Genomic DNA, 22824 nt, shown 5'->3' with positions numbered 1-22824 from the left:
CTTAATGTCCCAGGGTTTTAGTGTTTTAGAAAAGATGGAGAGGAAGGTAAAAGAGCTGGGGGAGTTACAGTACTAATCAGAGACAATATCATAGCTGCACTCAGAGGGGACATAATGGTGGGCTCATCTGCTGAGCCGCTACGAGTAGAACTGAAAAATAGGAAGGGTGCAATCACTCTGATCGGATTGTACTACAGACCCCACCTCCCCAATAGCCACTGGGGCATTGAGGAACACATATGTAGGCAGATCAAGTAAAGTTATAAAAATTGTTGTCATGGAGGACTTCAACTTTCCTGATATAAATAAGCACATTTTAGTGCAAGAAGTTTAGACGGGGCAGAACTTATTAGGTGCATCCAGGAGGTGACCAGCCTTTCAGTTGGTAAGCAGTTAGGGAACAATAGCCATAACTCCTTAACTTTTAAGACACCTATAGATAACTATGGATATTTCAGGAGAGTATTAAATTGGAGCAGGGCAAATTATGACAGCATTAGACAGGAACTAAAGGAAGTTAATTGGGAGCAGCTGTTTTTGGGCAAGTCACACCTGACATGGGGAGGGTGTTTAAAGACCAACTGCACAGAGTAGAGGTCATATATGTTCCAGTCAGAAGAAAGGACAGGAATGGCAAGGTAAGAGAAGCTTGGATGTTGAGAGAGATGATGAATTTAGTCAAGAAGAAAAAGGAAAAATATGTAAAGCTTAAGAAGCTAAGATCAAACAGAGCTCTTGAGGATTATAAAGAAGACAGAAAAGTAGTCAAGAAAGGAATTCAGAAAGCCAAGAGGAGCCATTAAAAGTACTTGGCAAGTAGGATCAAAGCACTCTATAAATCAAGAGTGAGCAAAAGAATAACGAGGGAGAGGGTGGGACCACTCAAGGATAAACAAGGGAACATTTGATTGGATGCAGAGAATGTGAGTGAGGCCCTTAATGAGTACTATACATCAGTACTTACGAAGGAGAAGGATGTAGAGGATTAGTGCTGAGGGTATTGATAAGTTAGGGCATTTTGAGGTAAAGGAGGAAGTAGTGTTGAGTCTCTTAAAGAGTGTTAGGTGGATAAGTCACCAGGACCTGATAGGATATACCCCATATTATTGAGAGAGGTAAGAAAAGATATTGATAGCGACTTGACTAACATCATTGTGCCTTCTCCAGCCACAGATGAAATCCTGATGGACTGGTGAGTAGTTTTTATTATTTAATATGGGAACCAGGGATAATCCTGGAAACTATAGACTGGTGAATCTCACATCAGTGGTAGGGAAGTTACTGGAGAGATTTCTCAGGGATAGGATATATGAGCATTTAGAAAGCCATGGCTTAATTAGGGAGAGCCAGCATGACTTTGTGCAGAGCAAGTTGGGTCCTATCAAATTAATTGAGCTGATGAGGGTGATTGATGAAGATGGAGCTGTGGATGTTGTCCACGTGGATTTTCGTAAGGAGTTTCGGAAGGTCCCTCAAGGAAGGTTCATCCCGAAGGTTAAGATGCACGGGATCAATGCCGAATTGGTCATTTGGATTCCGAACTGACTTGCCCCTAGAAGACAGAGGATGGTGTTGAAGTGACTAATTCTAGCTGTGATTAGAGGTGTTTCACTGGGACTTATACTGAGACCTCTGTTGTTAGAGGTGTATATAAATGACCTGGATGAACATGTAGATGAGCGAGTTAGTAAGTTTGCAGATGATACAAAGATTGATGGTATAGTGTAGAAGACTGGCAAAGAATTCAATGGGATATATATCAGAGACAGATATTGTTGGAGAAATGGCAGATGTGGTCTAAGCTGGTCTAATGTTAAGTGTTGCACCTTGGTAGATCAAAGGTAAAGACAGCTTTATAAAACTCTAGGCTGTATTTAGAGTATTGCATACAGTTCTATCACCCCATCATAGGAAGGATTTTGAGGTTTTGTAGGGTGCAGAAGAGGTTTACCAAGATGCTGCCTGGATTATATGACACGTGCCATAATGAGAGGTTCGGCAGACTTGTCTTGTTTTCACTGGAGCGGCGGCGGCTGAGAGGAGATCTGAATGAGCTTATAGCATTATGAGAGGCATTGACAGAGTGGACAGACGGTATCTTTTCCTCGGAAAAAGGTTAATACCAGAGGGCATGCATTTAAGGTGAGAAGGGGAGATGTGAGGGGCAAGTTTTTTTTTTACAGAGAGAGTGGTAGATACCTGGAATATACTGCCTAGAGTGCTGCTAGTGGCAGAAAAATTAAGGACCTTTAAGGGACATCTAGGTAGGCTATGAATGAGAGGAAAATGAAAGCATATGGTCATTATATAGGCAGAAGAAATCAGTTAGCCATTTGATCACTAATTTAATTGATTCAGCATAACAGTGTAGGCCGAAAGGCCTATTCCTGTTCTGTACTGTTCTATGTTTGATATTCTAAAATAATTGCACAAAAATATAGTTTGAAGGTACTCACCCACCATTTTTTTCATTCAGCTTCTCCATGTACTGTGCTAAAACATCTACCACCTCACTCTCACTCATTTGTAGGTTGCCAGAAACATTACACCTGAGGTCATTCCAGTCTGACCGCAAGAGCTCAAAATCCATGGAGCTGACGCTGAATGTTCGCTGCCAGTTTATAGATTCCTCCATCCAGCCCTGCTGAGGCTCAGAATCCTCATAACTGTAATCTGACAGTCCTTCATCGGTTGCCTCAAACTGGTCATTATAAATTTGCTGGGATTCACTCAAGTCACCAGCCTTCCAGTAGGTTGTCTCTTCAGAAAAATTTTCAGGAGCAAAGGATGTTGGTTTAAGTTCATTTGTTTTTTTGTGAATAGGAAGGGTAAAATCTTCCTTGTCCACATTTTCCTCATGCGTAAAGTATACACGAGGTGTTGCAGTAATATTGTGTCTGTTCTTGTCATCCCTAATCTGTTCCTGTTTCCTGTGCAGTGCCTTCCAGTTCCTCTTCACCTTTTTAAATGTTGTAACCCGAAAAGAATCATTATTAGCATCATGCACTTCCTGCTCCTGAGATGTTGCGTTCCTTAACAAAAACATTTTATTAGTGAGGTATAATGTTGTCTTTTTCCCCTTTGCAATGGAAGTCAAGTTCTTTATCGAGCTCAGGTCTTGCAGTTCATTATTCCTGGCATTGGAGTGCGAGTACACTCCAGGAAACAATTCCCTAGGCTTTTCTGTAAGCAATGTATTTTTCTTCTGCTGGGGTCTAGTAACATAGATTTTATTCTGTAGCTTCTTGGGCTCACCAAATCTCTTTTTATGGATGCCTACGTAAGCAGTATTACTCAAAAACTGCTTGGTTTTACTGGGGATGAGTGGAATGGAAATCTCTGACTGCAAGTTGAACAAGCTACTCTTACTGAGTTTGGATTGACTGGCTGGTTTTTTATTTGACTCCTCTGGGTTGAATTTAGCCCAGGTTAGTGACCTACTTTGTCTGTGTTTTGGTTTGTGAAAGAGGCCCAGTTCCTGATTGTTGTCGGCTACAGCGGATGGGGACACATCCTTTTCTTGAAGAATTGGATGCAAGGCCTTTTGTTGTGGTTTCATGATGTGAAAGTCCTTGGTTGTGGTCTTTCTTTTGTGGCTGTCCATGTAGTCAAAGTCATCCCTATTGTCCTCAAGCAGTGGCAGGAGCTTCCTCTTTGCGACCAACTGGCTCTGAAACAGGCTGCTATTTCCTCGTTCCTTCAGGTCCTCCTTGTTCCACGTCATCTTGCTGCTGCGTAGTACAGGTTCTGTATCAACTCCTTCTGATTCTTCAGGGAAATCTATAATATCCAAAACGTGTGGGTAAAACGTAAATAAGTGATAGAGAGTTAATATGAAAAGTGACCAAGAATTAAAAGGCAGCTTTCAATGCAAAACCATGCAACAGAATTTTTTTTTAGATTGAATGGTGAGCACATTTACAGATTTTTGTTCTGGATCCTTGTCTTAAGACAGACACCCAGTACCTCCTGGGCTAGGCTGTGACAAGTGGTGTTCGACCCTGGTTTTGGCATCACACAAGAAATTCTACCCTGCAGAAATACACAGGTCTCTGAACACCAAATGGAGAGAGCCACTTTTAGCCATGGGTTAAGGAAGAGCCCAAGGCATACACCTATGTTAATTTTTCATTGTCCGTGAAATCCCCAGACCTCTCCCATGTTAATATAATCCCCCCCACCCAATCCATTGGATCAGACGCTCCTATATTCCCCAATACCTTTCAGCCAATCCCATTCCCCAATCTGTTGTGTTGCACAATAGACTTTATAGTTTATTTTCAATTCACTTAATTGCCAAAGAAGAATAAGGAAAAATATTTAAATGCAACAGTAGTGAGTAGTTCATTGCATTCTATTACATCCTTATCATCCACGATGGGATTCTAGTTGTAAGGATATTGAATATGCATTATTGGGTTACAAAGGGGTCCTGGGCAACTAATATCCATGATGATATGGTATCAATGTAATGTCAGGTTCCAACATGGAACCTCAAAAACAAGAGATTATGTTGTGGTAAGAGCTTGTGTGTGATAATGTCAGCTCTGACTAGAGGCATGTAATGAAACAAAATAAAGAAATGTACAATCAAAGCTAATATAATTTATTGTCAGAGCAAATGATCTTCATTCAATAAGAGGAAAAAAATTGCGATGTTTTCTTCTAAAGTTTCTATCCAAGTCCAGATTAATGGAAAACCTCTCTAGGATAGTACAGGTTATTGGATTCCAGAGGACCCACACTGTCCACAGCTGCCATCCTTAGTTTCTGGATGCATGGCATTTCAATTCCTCTTCCCACTCTTACATAAGGGAACACTTGCGGTCTGAAAGAACTGCAGGAGATATTAAATAATTTATTATGTCCCTCTTTATTTGTAACACAAACAGACCCTACAGAACTGAGTAGTGAGGCATGGACAACATACAGATCACAGAAGATGAAGTGCCTGCTGCCTTGAGGCAAATTGGGGTGGATAAGTCCCTAGAGTCCAACAAGGTGTTCCTTTGGAACTTGAGAGAGGCCAGTGCAGAAACTGCAGGCTCCTTAGCAGAGGCACTTAAAAGGTTCTTAAGCACGGCTGAGGTGCCGGAAAACTAGAGGTTAGCTAATATTGTTCTGTTGTTCAAGAAAGGCTCTAGGAATAAGCTGGGAAATTATAGGCCTGTGAATCTGACGTCAGTAGTGGGTAAATCATTGGAAGGTATTTTATGGTACAGGGTATATAAGTATTTGGATAGACAGGGCCTGATTAGAGATAGCCAACATGGCTTAGTGAGTGATAGGCCATGTCTAAGCAGTCTTGTGGAATTTTTCAAGGCGGTTACCAGGAAAGCTGATGATGGAAAGGCAATGGATGTTGTCTACATGGACTTTAGCAAGACCTTTGACAAAGTCCCGCATGGGAGAGTAGTCAAGAAGTTTCAAACAACACACATCAAAGTTGCTGGTGAACGCAGCAGGCCAGGCAGCATCTGTAGGAAGAGGTGCAGTCGACGTTTCAGGCCGAGACCCTTCGTCAGGACTAACTGAAGGAAGAGTGAGTAAGGGATTTGAAAGTTGGAGGGGGAGGGGGAGATCCAAAATGATAGGAGAAGATAGGAGGGGGAGGGATAGAGCCAAGAGCTGGACAGGTGATAGGCAAAAGGGGATACGAGAGGATCATGGGACAGGAGGTCCAGGAAGGAAGACGGGGGCGGGACCCAGAGGATGGGCAAGAGGTATATTCAGAGGGACAGAGGGAGAAAAAGGAGAGTGAGAGAAAGAATGTGTGCATAAAAATAAGTAACAGATGGGGTACGAGGGGGAGGTGGGGCCTTAGCGGAATTTAGAGAAGTCGATGTTCATGCCATCAGGTTGGAGGCTACCCAGATGGAATATAAGGTGTTGTTCCTCCAACCTGAGTGTGGCTTCATCTTTACAGTAGAGGAGGCCGTGGATAGACATGTCAGAATGGGAATGGGATGTGGAATTAAAATGTGTGGCCACTGGGAGATCCTGCTTTCTCTGGCGGACAGAGCGTAGATGTTCAGCAAAGCGGTCTCCCAGTCTGCGTCAGGTCTCGCCAATAAGTCAAGAAGGTTCAGTTACTTGGTATTCAGGATGAAGTAATGAATTGGATTCAACATTGACTTAGTGGGAGAAACCAGAGAATGGTGGTAAATGGTTGGTTTGACTAGTGGTGTGCCACAGGGCTCAGTGCTGGGTTCATTGCTGTTTGTCGTTTATATCAGTGATCTGGATGATAATGTGGTACATTGGAGTCCTGAAAAAGGGTCTCAGCCCGTAACGTCAGCAGTTTATTCATCTCTTATAGATGCTGCCTGACCTGCTGGGTTCCTCCAGTATTTTGTGTGTGTTATTCTGGATTTCCAGCATCTGCAAAACCTTATGTTCATTTCTCAGAGTATTGAGTACAGGAGTTAGAATGTTCTGTTGAAGTTGTATAGGATATTGGTGAGGCCAAATTTGGAGTGTTGTGTACAGTTCTGGTCACCTATCTAAGGTAAGGTATCAATTAGACTAGATGAATACAGAGAAAGTTTACAAGGATGCTGTTTGGGTTTGAGGACTTGAGTTATAGTGAAAGGTTTGTTTTTCTCTGGAGAATAAGAAAATGAGGAGAGATTTGATAGAGGTGTACAAAATTATGAGAGGTATAGACAGGTTCAATGAAAGCTGACATTTTCCACTGAAGTTGGGTGAGACTAGAATGAGAAGTCATAAATTCAGGGTGAAAGGTGAAATATTTATGGGGAATCTGAGGGGGAGCTGCTTCACTCAGATAATGGTGTGAATGTGAAATGAGCTGCCAGAGAACTTTGTGGATGTGGATTGGTGTCTGGAAATCTGTGGTATAGGTGCAAGTTAATGGAACCATGCAGAATAACAGTTCACCACAGACTAGATGGGCTCAAGGACCTCTTTCTGTGCTGTAGTACTCTATATTTCTTGTCCACTCTTGGTCTTCTGCACAGCCAGTGCAAGGCCCAGCACAAACTAGAAGATCAAGACCTCATATTCTACCTGGGTAGTCTACAGCTCAATGTCATGAACAGCAAATTTTCCTTTACAGGTAACCCTCATCTCCTGTGTTCACCTATCACTCTCCTTCTGGTCCTCCCAGTTTTCTTTCCATTTTCGTACCCCTCCTCCAGATCCCCATTGGTCATTATCATAACTCTTCCCCTCCCCCCCAGTTTCCATCTAAATACTACCTATACACTTTACCCAATGGATCTCTTTCCACATTCAAGATGTATTCAAGGTTGTACAGTGTTATTACCAGTACGCAAGTGTAAAGGAGAGTGAAATATTTATTACTCCAGATCTGATGCTGCACAAAAATGGAATAAGATACAACACATTAAATCTAAATAAATAAGATAACTTTGTACATTAATCAATTGTATGTCCATAAAGCGATGCTAGGGGTATCTGTGTATCTGTACTTAAGGTAACTGACAAGAAATGGTGTGGATGGGTGGGTTAATGAGTGGAGATGTTGATCAGCCTTACTGCTTGGGGAAAGTAACTGTTATCGAGTCTGATGATCCTGATGCCTTTTCCCTGACAGAAGTGGGACCAACAGTCCATGAGCAGAATGTGTGTGATCCTTCATGATGTTAATGGCCCTTTTCTGGGAACTTAATGTATATATATCCTTGATGCTGGGTAGGCTAGTGCTAGTGATGCATTTTGACAACCAAATGTAGAAGTAACTCTTCCTATCCTCGGCAGTACAGTTTCCATACCATGCAGTGATGTGGCATGTTAGGATGCTGTCTACTGCTCATCTGTAGAATGACGTGAGTATAGATGTGCGTAGTCCAGCTGTTCTCAGCCTCCTCAAAAAGTAGAGGTATTAGTGACCTTTCCCGACTTTGTGGAATGTGTTCTGGGGCCATGAGAGGTTCGCAAGGTGTGCACTCCCAGGTGTTTGAAACTGCTCGCAGTGTGCACTGCTGTGGCACTGATAAAAAGATGGGTGTGAGTGGTGTGAGTTCTCCTGAAGTCGATAACCATCTCCTTTGTCTTGTTGACTTTGAGGAAGAGGGTTCCACACTGAGTGGGTCTTTAACTCCCTGCAGACAATTGCCAAGTGAATCATAAGGCTCTGTCACCATGGATACTATCTGCTATCCATCAGGCCTTGAGTTCTTCCACCTCCACTCTGCAGGCTGTCTCATCATTGTTGGTGATAAGCCCCACCACTGTTGTTTCATTGGCGAGCTTGACAATGTGATTACTCAGGTGCTTCGCCTTGCAATCATGTGTGAGCAGAGTGTACAGCACTGGGCTCAGCACACAACCTTGGGGGGCACCCATGGGGAAGGAGGAGTCTGAGGTTTGTTGGTTAGGAAGTCCACACCCAGTTGCACAGTGGTGTATTTAGACAGAGGAGTATTTAGTTCTCCAAGGACTGTGGCACAATAGTGTTGATTTCTGAAATGAAATCCAAAAACAGCATTTCTGACATTAGTGTCTATTTGGTTCCATTTGCCCTTCATCTCTCCCGTATTGTTTCCAATATCATGTTCTTCACTTGGCACGCTCTAGCAGTTGTATCCTTTGTGACCCTGCTTATCAACCTCCAGTCTCTGTCTCCATCTTCACCTTCACCTCTGCCCACTGGAGCTACCTGGCTTTTGGTTTCCTTGATTGCTTCCACTGATCACCGTTTTTCTGGGTCTGGGTGAAGATAGTAAGACTGGTATTTAATGTCTATCCCTAATTACCCTCGAGAAGATGCCACATTAATGGACTTTGAGTGTGACTTAGGCTGACACCTTGGCCTAAGAGTCAATGGATGACAGGGAGGGTTCCACACTGGCTGGGTCTTCAATTCTCTGCAGATCAATTGCCAAGTGTATTATGAGATCCTGTCACCATGGATACCATTTGCTGTGCTAACTCAGCCTCGGGTGGGACTGACTGCTGGGCAAGTTGGACGTTCAGGGGCCAAGCTCAATGCTGGCTTCAGGGAAGATACAGTAAAAGGAAATAGGTTTTCAGTAAAAAATGTATAGGTGTAACTGTTAGGATAATAACACCAATAATGAAGGATTTGTGCAGCCACAGCCTCACTGCACACCAGTCTTTTGATCACCATATGCTGTTGCCTACTAAAGTTCTCTTCAAGCTGCTCCTTTTATAGTATTTGGATCGGCTTGGAATAACAAGACCCACCATACCCTCTCTATTGGGTAAAGAGAAAACTTTATTTTAAGCTGCTAGTGTGGGAATTGCAAATATCACTCAGGAGCATGTTAGTGGAAATCAATTCTAAACTATTCTTCAGGCATTGCATGGGAAGTTATGCTCTGCAGTTGGCTCGTGCAGATTCTATGCTAGGTGTTAGTGATGCTAGTGTGCCAGGAACATTAAAAAAATATTTTTTTTGTATCAATAATAATACAAATTCTTTCTTCTTTTCAAGAGTTGAACAAAAACATGCACAAATTGCTTGTTTTGTATTTTTCTGTTAGATATCTGCTTAAGTAAGAGACAAAAAGAGAAGATAATTTTATACATTGAGTTAAATAATGGGAAAGGTCTGATATGGAGCATTAAAACCAGCTGATCCAAAGTATCTATATTTGTTATGCAAGGTCTGCTGAACATCAAAATGACCGACCAAAAACTGCCTGTCATTCTTACCCTCTGGGTTATCAAACAAGAAAGGTTTGCTCTCCTCATCCATCTTCATGTACTTGTAGAATCCAAACCTGCCAGGGAGGAAAGGCAGAAATTACAAACAGAACTGTGTCACAGCTTCAGAGGCTGGAGATGGATTGTCAATTGTGAAAGTAAATGCTTAACTTGACCAATTCCAGAAATACTGGGAAAGAAAAATAATAAGACTTATGTTTCCATAACAAGTACATATGACATGTTGCCCCTAGTGTTTGAAATATAAACATGGCAGAAACTAGACCAAGTCAGATTAGATGTGATTGGCTGTGAGTGACTGAGTCCTGACATTGTTTTCAACCATACAGGTGGTAGACTTTGATGGATGAGTGTTTCTATAAAGATATTCAAAGAGAATAATGCAGGGCATGCAACCCACTTGATTACCAGATTCACTGCCTACTTCACCATAATTGCTGCAGTATGCATTCTTCAACATCCATTCGATAACATCTCCCAAACTCATGATACGTTTGGCTTAGAAGGACGAGGGCAACATCTACATGAGAAACACCACCATATTACTTTAGTGTTCCTCATGATTTAATGGTCCAAACTTCTGAACAAAGAAAGTGGCCCATCCCCACCTTGCAGGTACCTGTGGGATGGGCAATAAACACTAACCTTATCAGTAAAGCTCACACCCACGAATAAGTGAAAATGTAACACTTGAGCAACCAACCTCAAAGCTATGCTGTATCATAGCCACATTCATAAACCAAGTAATATGACTAAAACAGAACAGATTAGTATCTGCCTGGGTACCCTCCAATCTAATGGCATGAATATTGACTTTTCCTTCCCGTGAACAAAAATTTCCCTCCCCCTTTCCTTTATTCCCCATTCAGACCTTTCGCTTCTTCTCATCTGCACCCCCTCCCCCCATCGGTCCCCTCCTAGAACCACAGGACACTACAGTACAGAAAACAGGCCATTTGGCCGTTCTAGTTTGTGCCGAAACTTTATTCTGCTAGTCCCATTGACCTGCACCCAGTCCATAACCCTCCAGACCACTCCCATCCATGTACCTATCCAATTTATTCTTAAAACTTAAGAGTGAGCCCACATTTACCATGTCAGATGGCAGCTCGTTCCACACTCCCACCACTCTGAGTGAAGAAGTTCCCCCAATGTTCCCCCTAAACCTTTCCCCTTTCACCCTAAAGCCATGTCCTCTCGTATTTATCTCTCCTAATCAAAGTGGAAAGAGCCAACTCACATTTACTCTGTCTATACCCCTCATAATTTTGTAAACATCTAATAAACCTCCCACCCCCCCCTTATTCTTCTACACTCCAAGGAATAAAGTGCTAACCGGTTCAAACTTCCCCTGTTACTCCTAGTAAATCTTCTCTACATTCTTTCAATCTTACTGATATCCCTCCTATAGTTAGGTGACCAGAACTGCACACAATACTCCAAATTTGGCCTCACCAATGTCTTATAAAACCTCACCATAACATCTCAACTCCTATACTCAAAACTTTGATTTTTGAATGCCAGAAGCCAAAAGCCTTCTTTACAACCCTGTCTACCTGTGACACCACTTTCAGGGAATTATGTATCTGAACTCCCATATCCCTTTGTTCCTCCGCACTCCTCAGTGCCCTACCATTTACTGTGTACATCCTACCTTGGTTTGTCCTTCCAAAATGCAACACCTCACACTTGTCTTCATTAAATTCCATCTACCTTTATCTGGCCCATTTCCCACTTGATCCAGATCCCTCTGCAAGCGTTGAAAGCCTTCCTCGCTGTCCACTATGCCTCCAATCTTAGTGTCATCAGCAAACTTGCTGTTCCAATTTAACACATTATCATCTAGATCATTGATATAGACAACAAAAAACAATGGTCCCAGCACAGATCCCTGAAGCACACCACCAGTCACAGGCCTCCAGTCTGACAAGCAATCATCCACTCTCCACTCTCTGTCTTCTTCCACACAGCCAATTTAGATTCTAGTTTACAACCTCTCCATGGATACCTAGTGTCTGAACCTTCTGAACTAACCTCCCATGTGGAACCTTGTCAAAGGCCTTACTAAAGTCCATGTAGACAACATCCACAGCCTTTCCTTCATCTACTTTCTGGGTAACCTGCTCAAAAAACTCTACAAGATTCGTTAAACATGATCTATCATACACAAAGCCATGCTGACTATCCTTAATCAGCCCTTGGCTGTCCAAATACTTGTATATCCGATCTCTCAGAACACCTTCCAATAATTTACCTACTACTGATGTCAGGCTCATTAGCCTGTAATTACCTGGTTTACTTTTGGAGCCTTTTTTAAACAACGGAACAACATGAGCTACCCTCTAATCCTCCGGCACTGACTGCACCCGTGGCTAAGGACATTTTAAACACTTCTGCCAGTGCTCTTGCAATTTCTACACTAGTCTCTCTCAAGGTCCGAGGAAATATCATGTCAGGCCCAGGGGATTTATCTACCTTTATTCACTGTAAGGCAGCAAGCACCTCCTCCTCTTTAATCTCTATAGGTTCCATGACACTACTGCTTGTTTCCCTTCCTTCCATATACGCTATGCCAATTTCCTGAGTAAATACTGATGCAAAAAATCTGTTTAAGATCTCCCCATCTTGTAAGGCTCCACACATGAATGACCACTCTGATCTTCTAGGGGACCAATTTTGTCCCTTACTATCCTTTTACTCTTAATATACTTGTAGAAACCCTTCAAGTTTACTTTCACATTATCTGCCAAAGCAATCTCATGTCTTTTTGCCTTCCTGATTTCCTTCTTTAGTATTTTCTTACATTTTCCATACTCTTCAAGTACCTCATTTGTTCTTTGTTGTCTGTACCTGCTAGACACCTCTCTCTTTTTCTTAACCAGATCGCCAATATCCCTTGAAAACCAAGGTTCCCTATGCCTGTTAACTTTGCCTTTAATCTTGGCAGGAACATGCAAACTTTGCACTCTCAAAATTTCCCCTTTGAAGGCCTTTCACTTACTGAACACATCCTTGCCAGAAAACAACTTATCCCAATTCACTCTTCCTAGATCCTTTCTCATTTCCACAAAATTGCCCCTTCCCCAATTTAGAACCTCAACTCGAGGACCAGACCAATCCTTATGCATAATTAACTTGAAAGTAATGACATTATGGTCACTGGACCCAAAATGTTTGCCTACACATACTTCTGTCACCTGAACTGCCTGGTTCCCTAATAGGAGATCAAGTATTGCATCCTGTCTCGTAGATACCACTATGTATTTAGAAAACTTTCCTGAACACATTTGATGAACTCCAAGCCATCTAGCCCTTTCACAGTGAGGGAGTCCCAGTCAATATGTGGAAAGTTAAAATCCCCTACTATTACAACTTTACGTTTCTTACATCGGTCTGCTATCTCTCTACAGATTTGCTCCTCCAATTCTCTCTGACTATTGGGCAGTCTATAATATAACCCTGTTAGTGTGGTCACACCTTTCCCGTTCCTCAGCTCCACCCATATGACCTCTGTAGACAAGCTCTCCAGGATGTCCTGTCTACGCACAGCTTTCTCCTGTTCCTCCTTTCCTTTCTCCTATTGTTCATTCTCCTCTCCTATCCGATTCTTTCTTCTCCAGCCCTTTATGTTTCCCAACCACCTGGCTTCACTTTTCACCTTCCAGCCAGTCTCTTTCTCCTTCCCCCACCTTTTTATTCTGGCATCTCACCCCTTCCTAATGAAGGGTCTTGGCCCAAAACATCAACAGTTTACTCTTTTCCATAGATGCTGCCAGACCTGCTGAGTTTCTCCAGCATTTTGTGTGTGTTGCTTTGGATTTCCAGGATCTGCAGATTTTCTTGTGTTTGAGGTTCATGTCCTTTATGCATTGATCGTTGAGGGAGAGAGCTGTGTTCTAAAGTTACAGCAGCGATTATACTTTAAAAATACCTCCTTTGCTATAAAGTGCTTTGAGGTATCCTACAAAAGGGCATGAAAAGTGAAATTAAATTGTCTTCCCTTTTTAATCAACCTACATATTATTATGTGTAAGTATGAAAGGAGATTTAATTAGAAGAGAAATATTCCAATTTATTCTCATTCTTGTAATATTTATGGAATATATCTTAGCAGAATCAGAATGTTTCCTAGTCCTATTTCAGAGCTGCAATTACAACGTAGAATCAGTCATCAACAGGAATGAATCTGTTCAACACCTTAGAAATGCACTGATTATTTGTTTGGCTACCTCCACACCACCAAAAAGGATGAAGCAGCCAGGATCCAGTCTAGTTGACCAGCACTCAGACCATTATTCTAAACACTCCATCCACCATCAATAGAGTGACTACAATTAGTAATATGTACAAAATGCCTCACAGTTATTCAACTAGGCTTTGTTAACAGTACTTCCCAAAGCAACAATTGCTACAAATATGAAAGGATTGGAAATAAATGAGAACATACCATTCTGCATTAGGAAGTCCAGCCTAGTCTATCCAGCCTTTCCTCATAGTTCAACCTGGTTATTCCTGACTTAATCCGGTAAACATTGTCAACTGCTTCCAATGCATTACATCCATTAAGCAAGGAAAATGAAATCACACAAAAACTCCAGATACACTCAGTCCAAGGCCTATATAACTGAAGCACAACCTACCCACTTCTCCAATTCCCTCAGCAATACACAATAGCATACTAGATAGATAAATAGATGCTTTATTGATCCCAAAGGAAATTACAGTGTCACAGTAGGGTTACAAGTGCACAGGTACACAAATATTTGAAAAGAAGTAAGAAAGAATAAAAGTAAGTTACTTTAAAAATAAGATGTACAAAACTTACATGTCAGATTACAAGATCACTTCTCCAGCTCAAAGTTGACTCAGTACAGAGCCTGATGGCCGAGCTGTTGATAAATTATGCACTACAGCAGGGGTGACCAACCTTTTACGTTCCATGCGTTAATTTTTTCACTCACAAGTTCAGATGCGCCATACAACTCTTGTACCCCCATTCAATTCTTGTAAAAATATGTTAATATAGAACTCATGCGTGAAAAAATCGCATCTGAAACTTGTGCATGAAAAAATTGATGCATGGAATGTAAAAGGTTGGCCACCCCTGCACTACAGCATACATCTCTCCGCACTTCACAACTTCATGATATCTCTTTTTACTTGGATTGTTTCCTTTTTGATTTTACTTGAAGAGTTGAATAATGTCACAATTTTGAACACTGCACTACATATGCCAGATCTTTGCTCAATCACTGAACCCATCTCTATCCCTCTTTTTGTAACAAACTCTCCTACCCTTTCTATGTCATCAGAAAATTTAACAAACATAACTTTAGTGCCTTCATCCATGTCATTTATATAAATTGCAGAGTGTAGCACTACATTGTAACATTAATATTTATAGCTGCAGGCTTCTGAAGCAATGTTTTCATGTTGTTAAACTAATAATGTAATGCAAGCTCTTCAATATATTATAAGAATTTAGTACATTCTGGTTTGCGTAGTATTACTGTAACTAAATTTGTGTGCCATTGTCTGCAAGGTTCAACACTATATAAGAATGGGAGTTAAATATAATTATGCAAGTATTGTGGTAAAACCTACTAATGAACATTAATTGTAAACCTGAATATTAAACCACATGTCAACAGGAAAACAGTGGATATCTTTTATACAAGAAAAAAAAGAGAAAATACTCAGCATTCCTGTGATTTCCAGCAACTTCTGGATCTAGAATAGGTCAGATTGATACCTATGATGGAATTCATTCAGGTAGCATAATTAATTGGCAATTTTTTCAGAGGGTTAGACTTGTTAGTAAGCTAAAAACTTATTCCATTTCTACATATGAATGAAATATAGCATCCACTGTGTTATACCATCAACTCTTTTATCTATGGCAGGAAGCTATGGTTGTGTAAAGCGAGTGGAGCCAGCTGGGACTTGTCTGCAGAGCGGGAGGTTACAGAGTGAGTTGAAGACAGTTCTTTGTGGACTTTACACGCAAGTTATAAAAAGTAAGCGGGGCTTGTCGGGTTTTGTCTGCGGAGCAGGAGGTCGTGGAGTGGTTTGAAGGTAGTTCCTTGTGGACTTTATGTATTAATTTTAAAAAGTGGCTGGGGCCTCTCAGGAATTGCCTCTGGAGTAGGAAATAGCTTGGGTTAACAGTAACTAGGGTTAATTGGCAAGCATCGATAAGAAAGAAGAAGCGTTTGAGTGGAGTAGCCATTGCGTGAGTGGTCAGGCTTTGGCTCAACAGGCTTAGGCAAGAACAGCTGCAAGCTAGTGGTTAGATTTGAGAGTCAGAAGCATAACAAATGTAGGTAGAATGATGGTTCAGGCAGTGGAATGCTTTTGGTGAGATGTGAAATTTCAGGGTATCTAACAGTCTCCCTGATGAATACATCTGCAAGAAGTCCACCCAACTTCAGCTCCTAACTGACAAAGTCAAGGAACTGGAGCTGGATGCACTGAGGCCCATCTGGGAGGGTGAAAACTTCACAGATGAGTCTTCTACTGCGATAGTCTCACCCAGAGCGCAGACTTCCCATGGTGACAACCAGGAGAAGTAAGGGGAGTAAGCAGTCTATGCAGAGTTCCTCTATGCAAATCTACAGAACATTTACAAACACCTTTGTGACACCAGGGACATGCAGAGCATGTGGCAAGGTATGCAAACAATAACTGATTACATGTCCACCCTGTGCATCAACGACAGCGATACCTCTCTTTCTGATGGGTTGAATGCTTTCTATGTACCATTTGACCAATTGAATGAAAATATACCCTGTCTGGACACAGCCGAGGTGAGCAGGACCCTAGCCAAGGTACACCAATCCAAAGCAGTGGGGTCAGACTACATACCTGGTCAGCTGCTCAGGGACTGTGCAGCCCTGCTAACAGAGGTCCTAATGGACATCATAATATCTCTGAAACTGTCCCCTGCCCCTGTAGGTAGTGCGATGACATTTGCAATTCATGTAATGAATTATTTAAAGAAACAAAGATGCTTAATCAAACAATGTCTATACAAGGTTACTCAAATATTACTTAAGTATTAAATACACAGCAGTTGGGACTCAACACCGCGTTTCTGCAACTGGATCTTGGACTTCTTGGCAGAAAGCCCTGTCTGTGTGTTCCATCCACTGCAGTTCCTGCTGCTGACTCTTGACTGCTCTGTTAGCGTCAGCTCAAATTGCATCATCAAGATCGCTGATGATACTACAGTGGTTGGCCTCATCAGCAATGATGATGAGCTGGCACACAGAGAGGAGGTAGAGAGGTTTGTCAAAGGAACAACAACCTGAGTCTCAACTCGGACAAGACAAAAGAGATGATCGTGGACTTCAGGAAGGCACAGGTCAACCGCTCTCCATTGCACATCAATGGCTCTGCTGTGGAGAGAGTGAAGAGCATAAATTTCCTTGGTGTGCACATAATGGATGATCTAACCTGGACCTGCAACATTTCCTCACTAGTCAAGAAGGCACAGCAGCGTCTACACTTTCTGAGGAGATTGAGGCGTGCAAGGCACCCGGCCTCCATTCTAACAACTTTCTACAGGAGCACCATTGAGAGTGGCCTGCCTGGCTGCCTCATTGTGTGGTACAGAAACTGCAAGACTCTACAGAGTAACAACTGTTGAGAGGATCATCAGGATCTCCCTTGCCCCCATTTGTGACACTTACTGGAAGTGTTGAAGATGATGGGCCCAAAGCATCATTGAGGATCCCTACCACACATTCCACAATCTCTTTGGGCCACTACTGTCAGGAAGGAAGTACAGAAAGATCAGGACTAGGACTACCAGGCCGAGCAACAGCTTCTTCCCTCAGGCTGTGAGACTAATAAATACGCTGCCGCCACCGAGGTTTCGTTGCTAGGACAACGAGCTGTTTTACTGTACTATTTACTGAACACCAACACTGTGCATTACTACATGCACTTTGAATTATATATAATTAACTTATGGTATAATATTTTGGTTTATCTGCTGTGTGTGATATATTGTATGTTGTGTGGGTGCACCATGGTCCAGAGGAACATTGTTTTGTTTGGTTGTATATATGAAAATAAGACTGAACTTGAACTTGAAGGATACTCCTTTGGACACTGCTGGGAGGAGATGACCTATCAGGGTGCAGCAGCAGGCATGCCAGTGGCACTATAACTGGCTCTGAGGCACAGCAGGGAAAGGTAAAGTCAGGCAGAGTGATAATGGCAAGAGACTCAATAGCGAGGGAGATGGACAGGAGATTCTGTGGCCAAGAAAGAGCAGGAAGAACGTTGTGTTGCTTCCCAGGTGTTAAGGTCCAGGGTGTCCTGGGGCAGCTGCAGAAGTTTCTCCAGGGACGGTGAACAGTCAAAGGTCACTGTGCACATTGGTACCAATGACACGGGTAGAAAGGGGGCAGAAATCCTGTGCAGTGAGTATAGAGAGTTAAGGATGAGGCAGAAGAACAGGACCTCAAAGGTAGTAATCTCTAAGTTACTTGCTGCGCCAGATGCTTGTCAGGGCAGGAATCGAATGAGTGGCTGAGGAAGCGGTATAAGGAGCAGTGCTTGAGATTTCTGGATTATTGGGATCTCCTCTGGGGAGGGTTTGACCTGTACAAAAAAGACAGGTTACACCTAAACCCAAGGCAGCACAATATCCTTGTGGGCAGGTTTGGTAGAGCTGTTGGGGAGGGTTTTTCCATCTAAGTTGGCAGGGGAGTGGGAACTGGAGTGTTTGGGCTGGAGATACGGCAATTGGTATACAAGTATATCGGTGTGTGGTGAGGCTGTGAGAAAGGACAGGCAGATGACAGGGCAAAACTACAGTCAGTGAGATGAGTTGAACTGTAAACTGGGGACAAAGTTGAAAAGGATGATGAATGGAGGACTGAAGGCATTATATTTGAATGTGTACAGTACACGGAATAAGCTAGATGACCTTTTGGCACAGTTACAGATTGGTAGGTATGACATTGTGGCCATCACTGAGACATGGCTAAAAGAGTACCTTAGTTGAGGGCTGAACATCCACGGATACACATTGCATTGAAAGGACAGGCAGGTAGGCAAAGGGGGTGGTGTGGCTCTCTTGGTAAAAAATGAAATCAAATCCTTAGAAAGTGGTGACATAGAATTGGAAGATGTTGGATCCTTGTGGGTAGAGTTAAAAAGTTGCAACAGTCAGAAGACCCAATTGGGAGTTATTTACAGGCCCCGAACAGTTGTCAGGATAGACAATATTAATATCAATGGGGAAATAGAAAAGGCATGTAATAAGGGCGATGTTACAATAGTCATGAGGGATTTCAATAAACAGGTAAACTGAGAAAATCAAGTTGGTGCTAGATCCCAAGAGAGGGTATTTGTAGAATTCCTGCATTTAGAGCGGCTTGTAGTTGAGCAGGTGAAAGGAAAGGCAATCCTGGATTGGGTGGTGTTGTATAAAGTACCAGATTTAATTAGGGAGCTTAAGGTAAAGGAACCCTTAGGAGCAGGGATAACGATATGATAGAACTCTCCCTGCAGTTTGAGAGGGAGAAGATAAAACCAGATGTATCAGTATCACAGTGAAGTAAAGAGTTACAGGGCATGAGAGCAAAACTGGCCAAAGTTGATGGGAGGAGGACACTAGCAGGGATGACAGCAAAACAGCAATGGCAGCTCAGAAGGCACAGGATATATACATCCTGAAGATGAAGAAGTATTATAAAAGGAGGATGAGGCAACTGTGGCTAACAAGGGACAGTCAAAGACAGTATAAAAGCAAAATAGAGGGCATATAATATAGCAAAAAAAAAGTGGAAAGTTAGAGGATTGGGAGTGTTTTAAAAACCAAATGAAGGCAACTTAAAAAAAAGGAGATGAAATACGAAAGTAAGCTAGTCAAAGATATCAAAAAGGATACCAAAATATTTTTCAGATATAGCAAAAGTAAGAGAGGATATCAGACTGCTGGAAAATTATGCTGGAGCGGTACTAATGGGGGACAAAGAAACAATGGACAAACTTAATAAGTACTTTAGTCTTCACAGTGAAAGACACTAGCAGTATGCTAAAATTCTAGAGTGTCGGGGGCACATGTGATTGTAGTCCTATTACTATGGAGAAGGTGCTTGGAAAGCTGAAAAGTCCAAAGGTAGAAAGGTCACCAGGTCAAGATGCATTACACCCCATGGTTCTAAGAAGGTAGTGAAGAAGCATTAGTAATGAACTTTCAAGAATCACTAGATTTGGCAGTGGTTCTGGAGGGCTGGAAAACTGGAAGTGTCACTCCACTCTTTAAGAAGGGAGGGAGGCAGACAGAAGAAAGGGAATTATACACCAGTCAGCCTGACTTCAATAGTTGGGAAGATGTTGAAATCTATTGTTAAGGATTCTGGGTACTTGGAGGCATATGATAAAACAGGCCAAAGTCAACATGGTTTCCGTAAGGGGGAAATCTTGCCTGACAAATCTGTTGGAATTTTTTGAGGAAATAACAGGCAGGATAGACTAAGGAGAGTCAGTGATTGTTCTTTACTTAGATTTTTCAGAAGACCGTTGACAAAGTGCCACACATGAGGCTGCTTAACATATTAAGAGCCCATGATATTACAAGAAAGATACTAGCATAGATAGAAAATTGGCTGATTGGCAGGAGGCAAAGTGTCAGATTGAAGGGGATCTATTCTGGTTGGCTGCCGGTGACAAATGGTGTTCCGCAGGGATCAGTATTGGGACCACTTCTTTTCGTGTTATTTGTCAATGATTTGAAGGGTGAAATTGATGACCTTGTGACTAAGTTTGCAGACAATACAAAGATAGATAAAGGGGCAGATAGCATTGAGGAAGCAGGGAGTCTGCAGAAGAACTGAGACATATTGGGATAATGGGCAAAGAAGTGGCAGATGCAATATAGTGCAGGGAAGCGTTTGGTCACTCTCTTTGGTAGAAAGAATAAAGGCTTAGTCTATTTTCCAAACAGGGAGAATATTAAAAAATCAGAGGTGCAAAGGGACTTGGAAGTCCATGTGTAGGATTCCCTAGAGGTTAATTTGTAGGATGAGTTGGTGATAAGGAAGGCAAATGCAATGTTAGCATTCATTTTGAGAGGACTAGAATATAAGGGCAAGGATATGATTCTGAGGGTTTATAAGGCTTTGGTCCGCCCACACTTGGAGATCTAAGAAAAGATGTTCTGGCATTGGAGAGGATCCAAAGGAGGTTCACAAGAATGATTCCAGGAATGGAAGGGTTAATGTATGAGGAATATTTGATGGCTTTGAGCTTGTACTTGCTGGAGTCATTGAAACATATCAAATATTGAAAGGCCTAGTCAGAGTGGATGTAGAGAGAATGTTTCCTATAGTGAATGAGTCTAGGACCAGAGAGCACAGCCTCAGTATAGAGAGACACTCATTTAGAACAGAAATGAGAAGTAGTTTCTTTAGCCAAAAGGTGCTGAATCTGTGGAATTTATTGCCATGCATGGATGGCTGTGGAATTCATTGCCACTGACAGCTATGGAGACCAAGTCAGTGAGTATATTTAATGCAGAAGTTGGTAGATTCTTGGTTCGCCAGGGCGTCTAAAGTTACGGGGAGAAGGCAGAGGGGGATAATAAATCAGCCATGATGGACTGGTGGAGCAGACTCAATGGGCCGAGTGGCCTAATTCTGCCCTTATGTCTTATGGTCTTTTGCAATATATCATTAAACAGCTATAGTTCGATGGGGACATCCGTGGTATAGAAATGTCTTTCTACAGTGAGGAAGGGGAAGGAATTTTCCGAGATGCTGTTAGGGATAATTTTGGAGTTATGACATTATGGATAGCATAATTGCAAATTAACTAAAATAAAAAACAGTTTTCAATTGATAACTTCCAATTAAACTTCCAACTGATACTTTGTGGCTCGTGAAACCAGTCAGTGCGCATGGGACAATCTGATTCTATCCCATTGAAACCACATAGGGGAAGATAACAGATGAATGTTCCTGTTATCAAGGTTAAATTTATTTGCCAAATACTGTATGTTTGCATGTATTAAGAGTTTGCTGTGGTGTGTTGGTCAGGGTGCAACATGCGACAAAAAACAACATTGAACAATTATAATGAATGAAGAATCCTTTATATAAATAAAGTTAGTCGTTAATGTAGGGATATGGAATAAATGTGCATAAATACATAAATGCTAGCATGTATTTACAATGTAAACACAATTACAGAAAGTGGCTTGAAGTGTTTACAGTGCAGTGACAGGGGTAATAGATAGAGGGGGTGAGGGGGTTAACTGGAATGGTTGAGCAGATTAACTGTTTAGGGGAAGAAACTTTTAAGATGGTGAGGCTGTTTTAAAAAATTATTTATTTATTATTATTTATTTAGACATACAGTGCAGAACACTCCAGCCCAAAGAGCTACACTGCACAGCAACCCAACTATTAGCCAAATCATAGGACAATTTATTACGACCAATTAACCAACTAACCAGCACGTCTTTGGATTGTGGGAGGAAACCAGAGCACACGAAGGAAACTAATGCATTCATGGGTGGATGTACAAACTCCTTACAGACAGTGCCAGAATTTAACTCTGCATTCCAACACTCTGAGCTGTAATAACGTCACGCTAACCGCTATGGTACTGTGGCACAGCATGGTAATAATAGCCCTATAGTGTTTTCTAGAAGGGTGCTATTGGAAAAGGCAGTTTGCAGGGTGGGTAGTGAATGCAATGATGTTTTCTGCCTGCTCTTTCACCTGGACCAAAACAAGTCCTGCAGTGATGGTAGAGTGCAGCCAATGACCTGTTATGCTGCCTGGCCTGCTGCGTTCACCAGCAACTTTGATGTGTACCGCTGTACAGAGAGTTCGCTGCAGCTTTCGTAGATTGTGAGAGGATGCTACACTAAACCAGACTGTAAGACAGTTAAGGCTGATGAAGGATTGATCTAGATGGTGGCAGTGTAGAATCACACCAATACATTCTAAGGAAGATGTGCAGGAGACATGGTTCTCCTTTAGTGGTTCTCCAATGACCATTAGCACATTGTGAAAGATGTATCCCTGCCACTTAATGCACAGCCCAGGAGAAGTCTGTTTTGTCACTTGACCTTCTGTTTAGATGTACAGTATATTCATGGAGCTATCCCTCAACACTGTAACATAA

General features: G+C 42.0%; 1 protein-coding gene across 1 annotated transcript in view; it reads right to left on the bottom strand.

The window, feature by feature from the left end:
- LOC140205083 (N-acetyl-beta-glucosaminyl-glycoprotein 4-beta-N-acetylgalactosaminyltransferase 1-like) overlaps positions 1-22824 on the bottom strand; it is an 872662-nt gene that overhangs the window by 67005 nt on the left and 782833 nt on the right. Inside the window, exons 13-14 of the mRNA XM_072272248.1 lie at positions 9664-9731; positions 2457-3780 (exon numbers count right to left, since the gene is read on the bottom strand). Coding sequence (XP_072128349.1) covers positions 2457-3780; positions 9664-9731 — 1392 coding nt within the window. The remainder of the gene's footprint in view (positions 1-2456; positions 3781-9663; positions 9732-22824) is intronic.

The sequence above is a fragment of the Mobula birostris genome, chromosome 11, assembly GCF_030028105.1.
Source record: "Mobula birostris isolate sMobBir1 chromosome 11, sMobBir1.hap1, whole genome shotgun sequence".
Taxonomy (NCBI): Eukaryota; Metazoa; Chordata; class Chondrichthyes; order Myliobatiformes; family Myliobatidae; genus Mobula; species Mobula birostris.
Note: the sequence above shows the minus strand (reverse complement) of the source record. Positions and strands in the feature narration are given on the sequence as shown.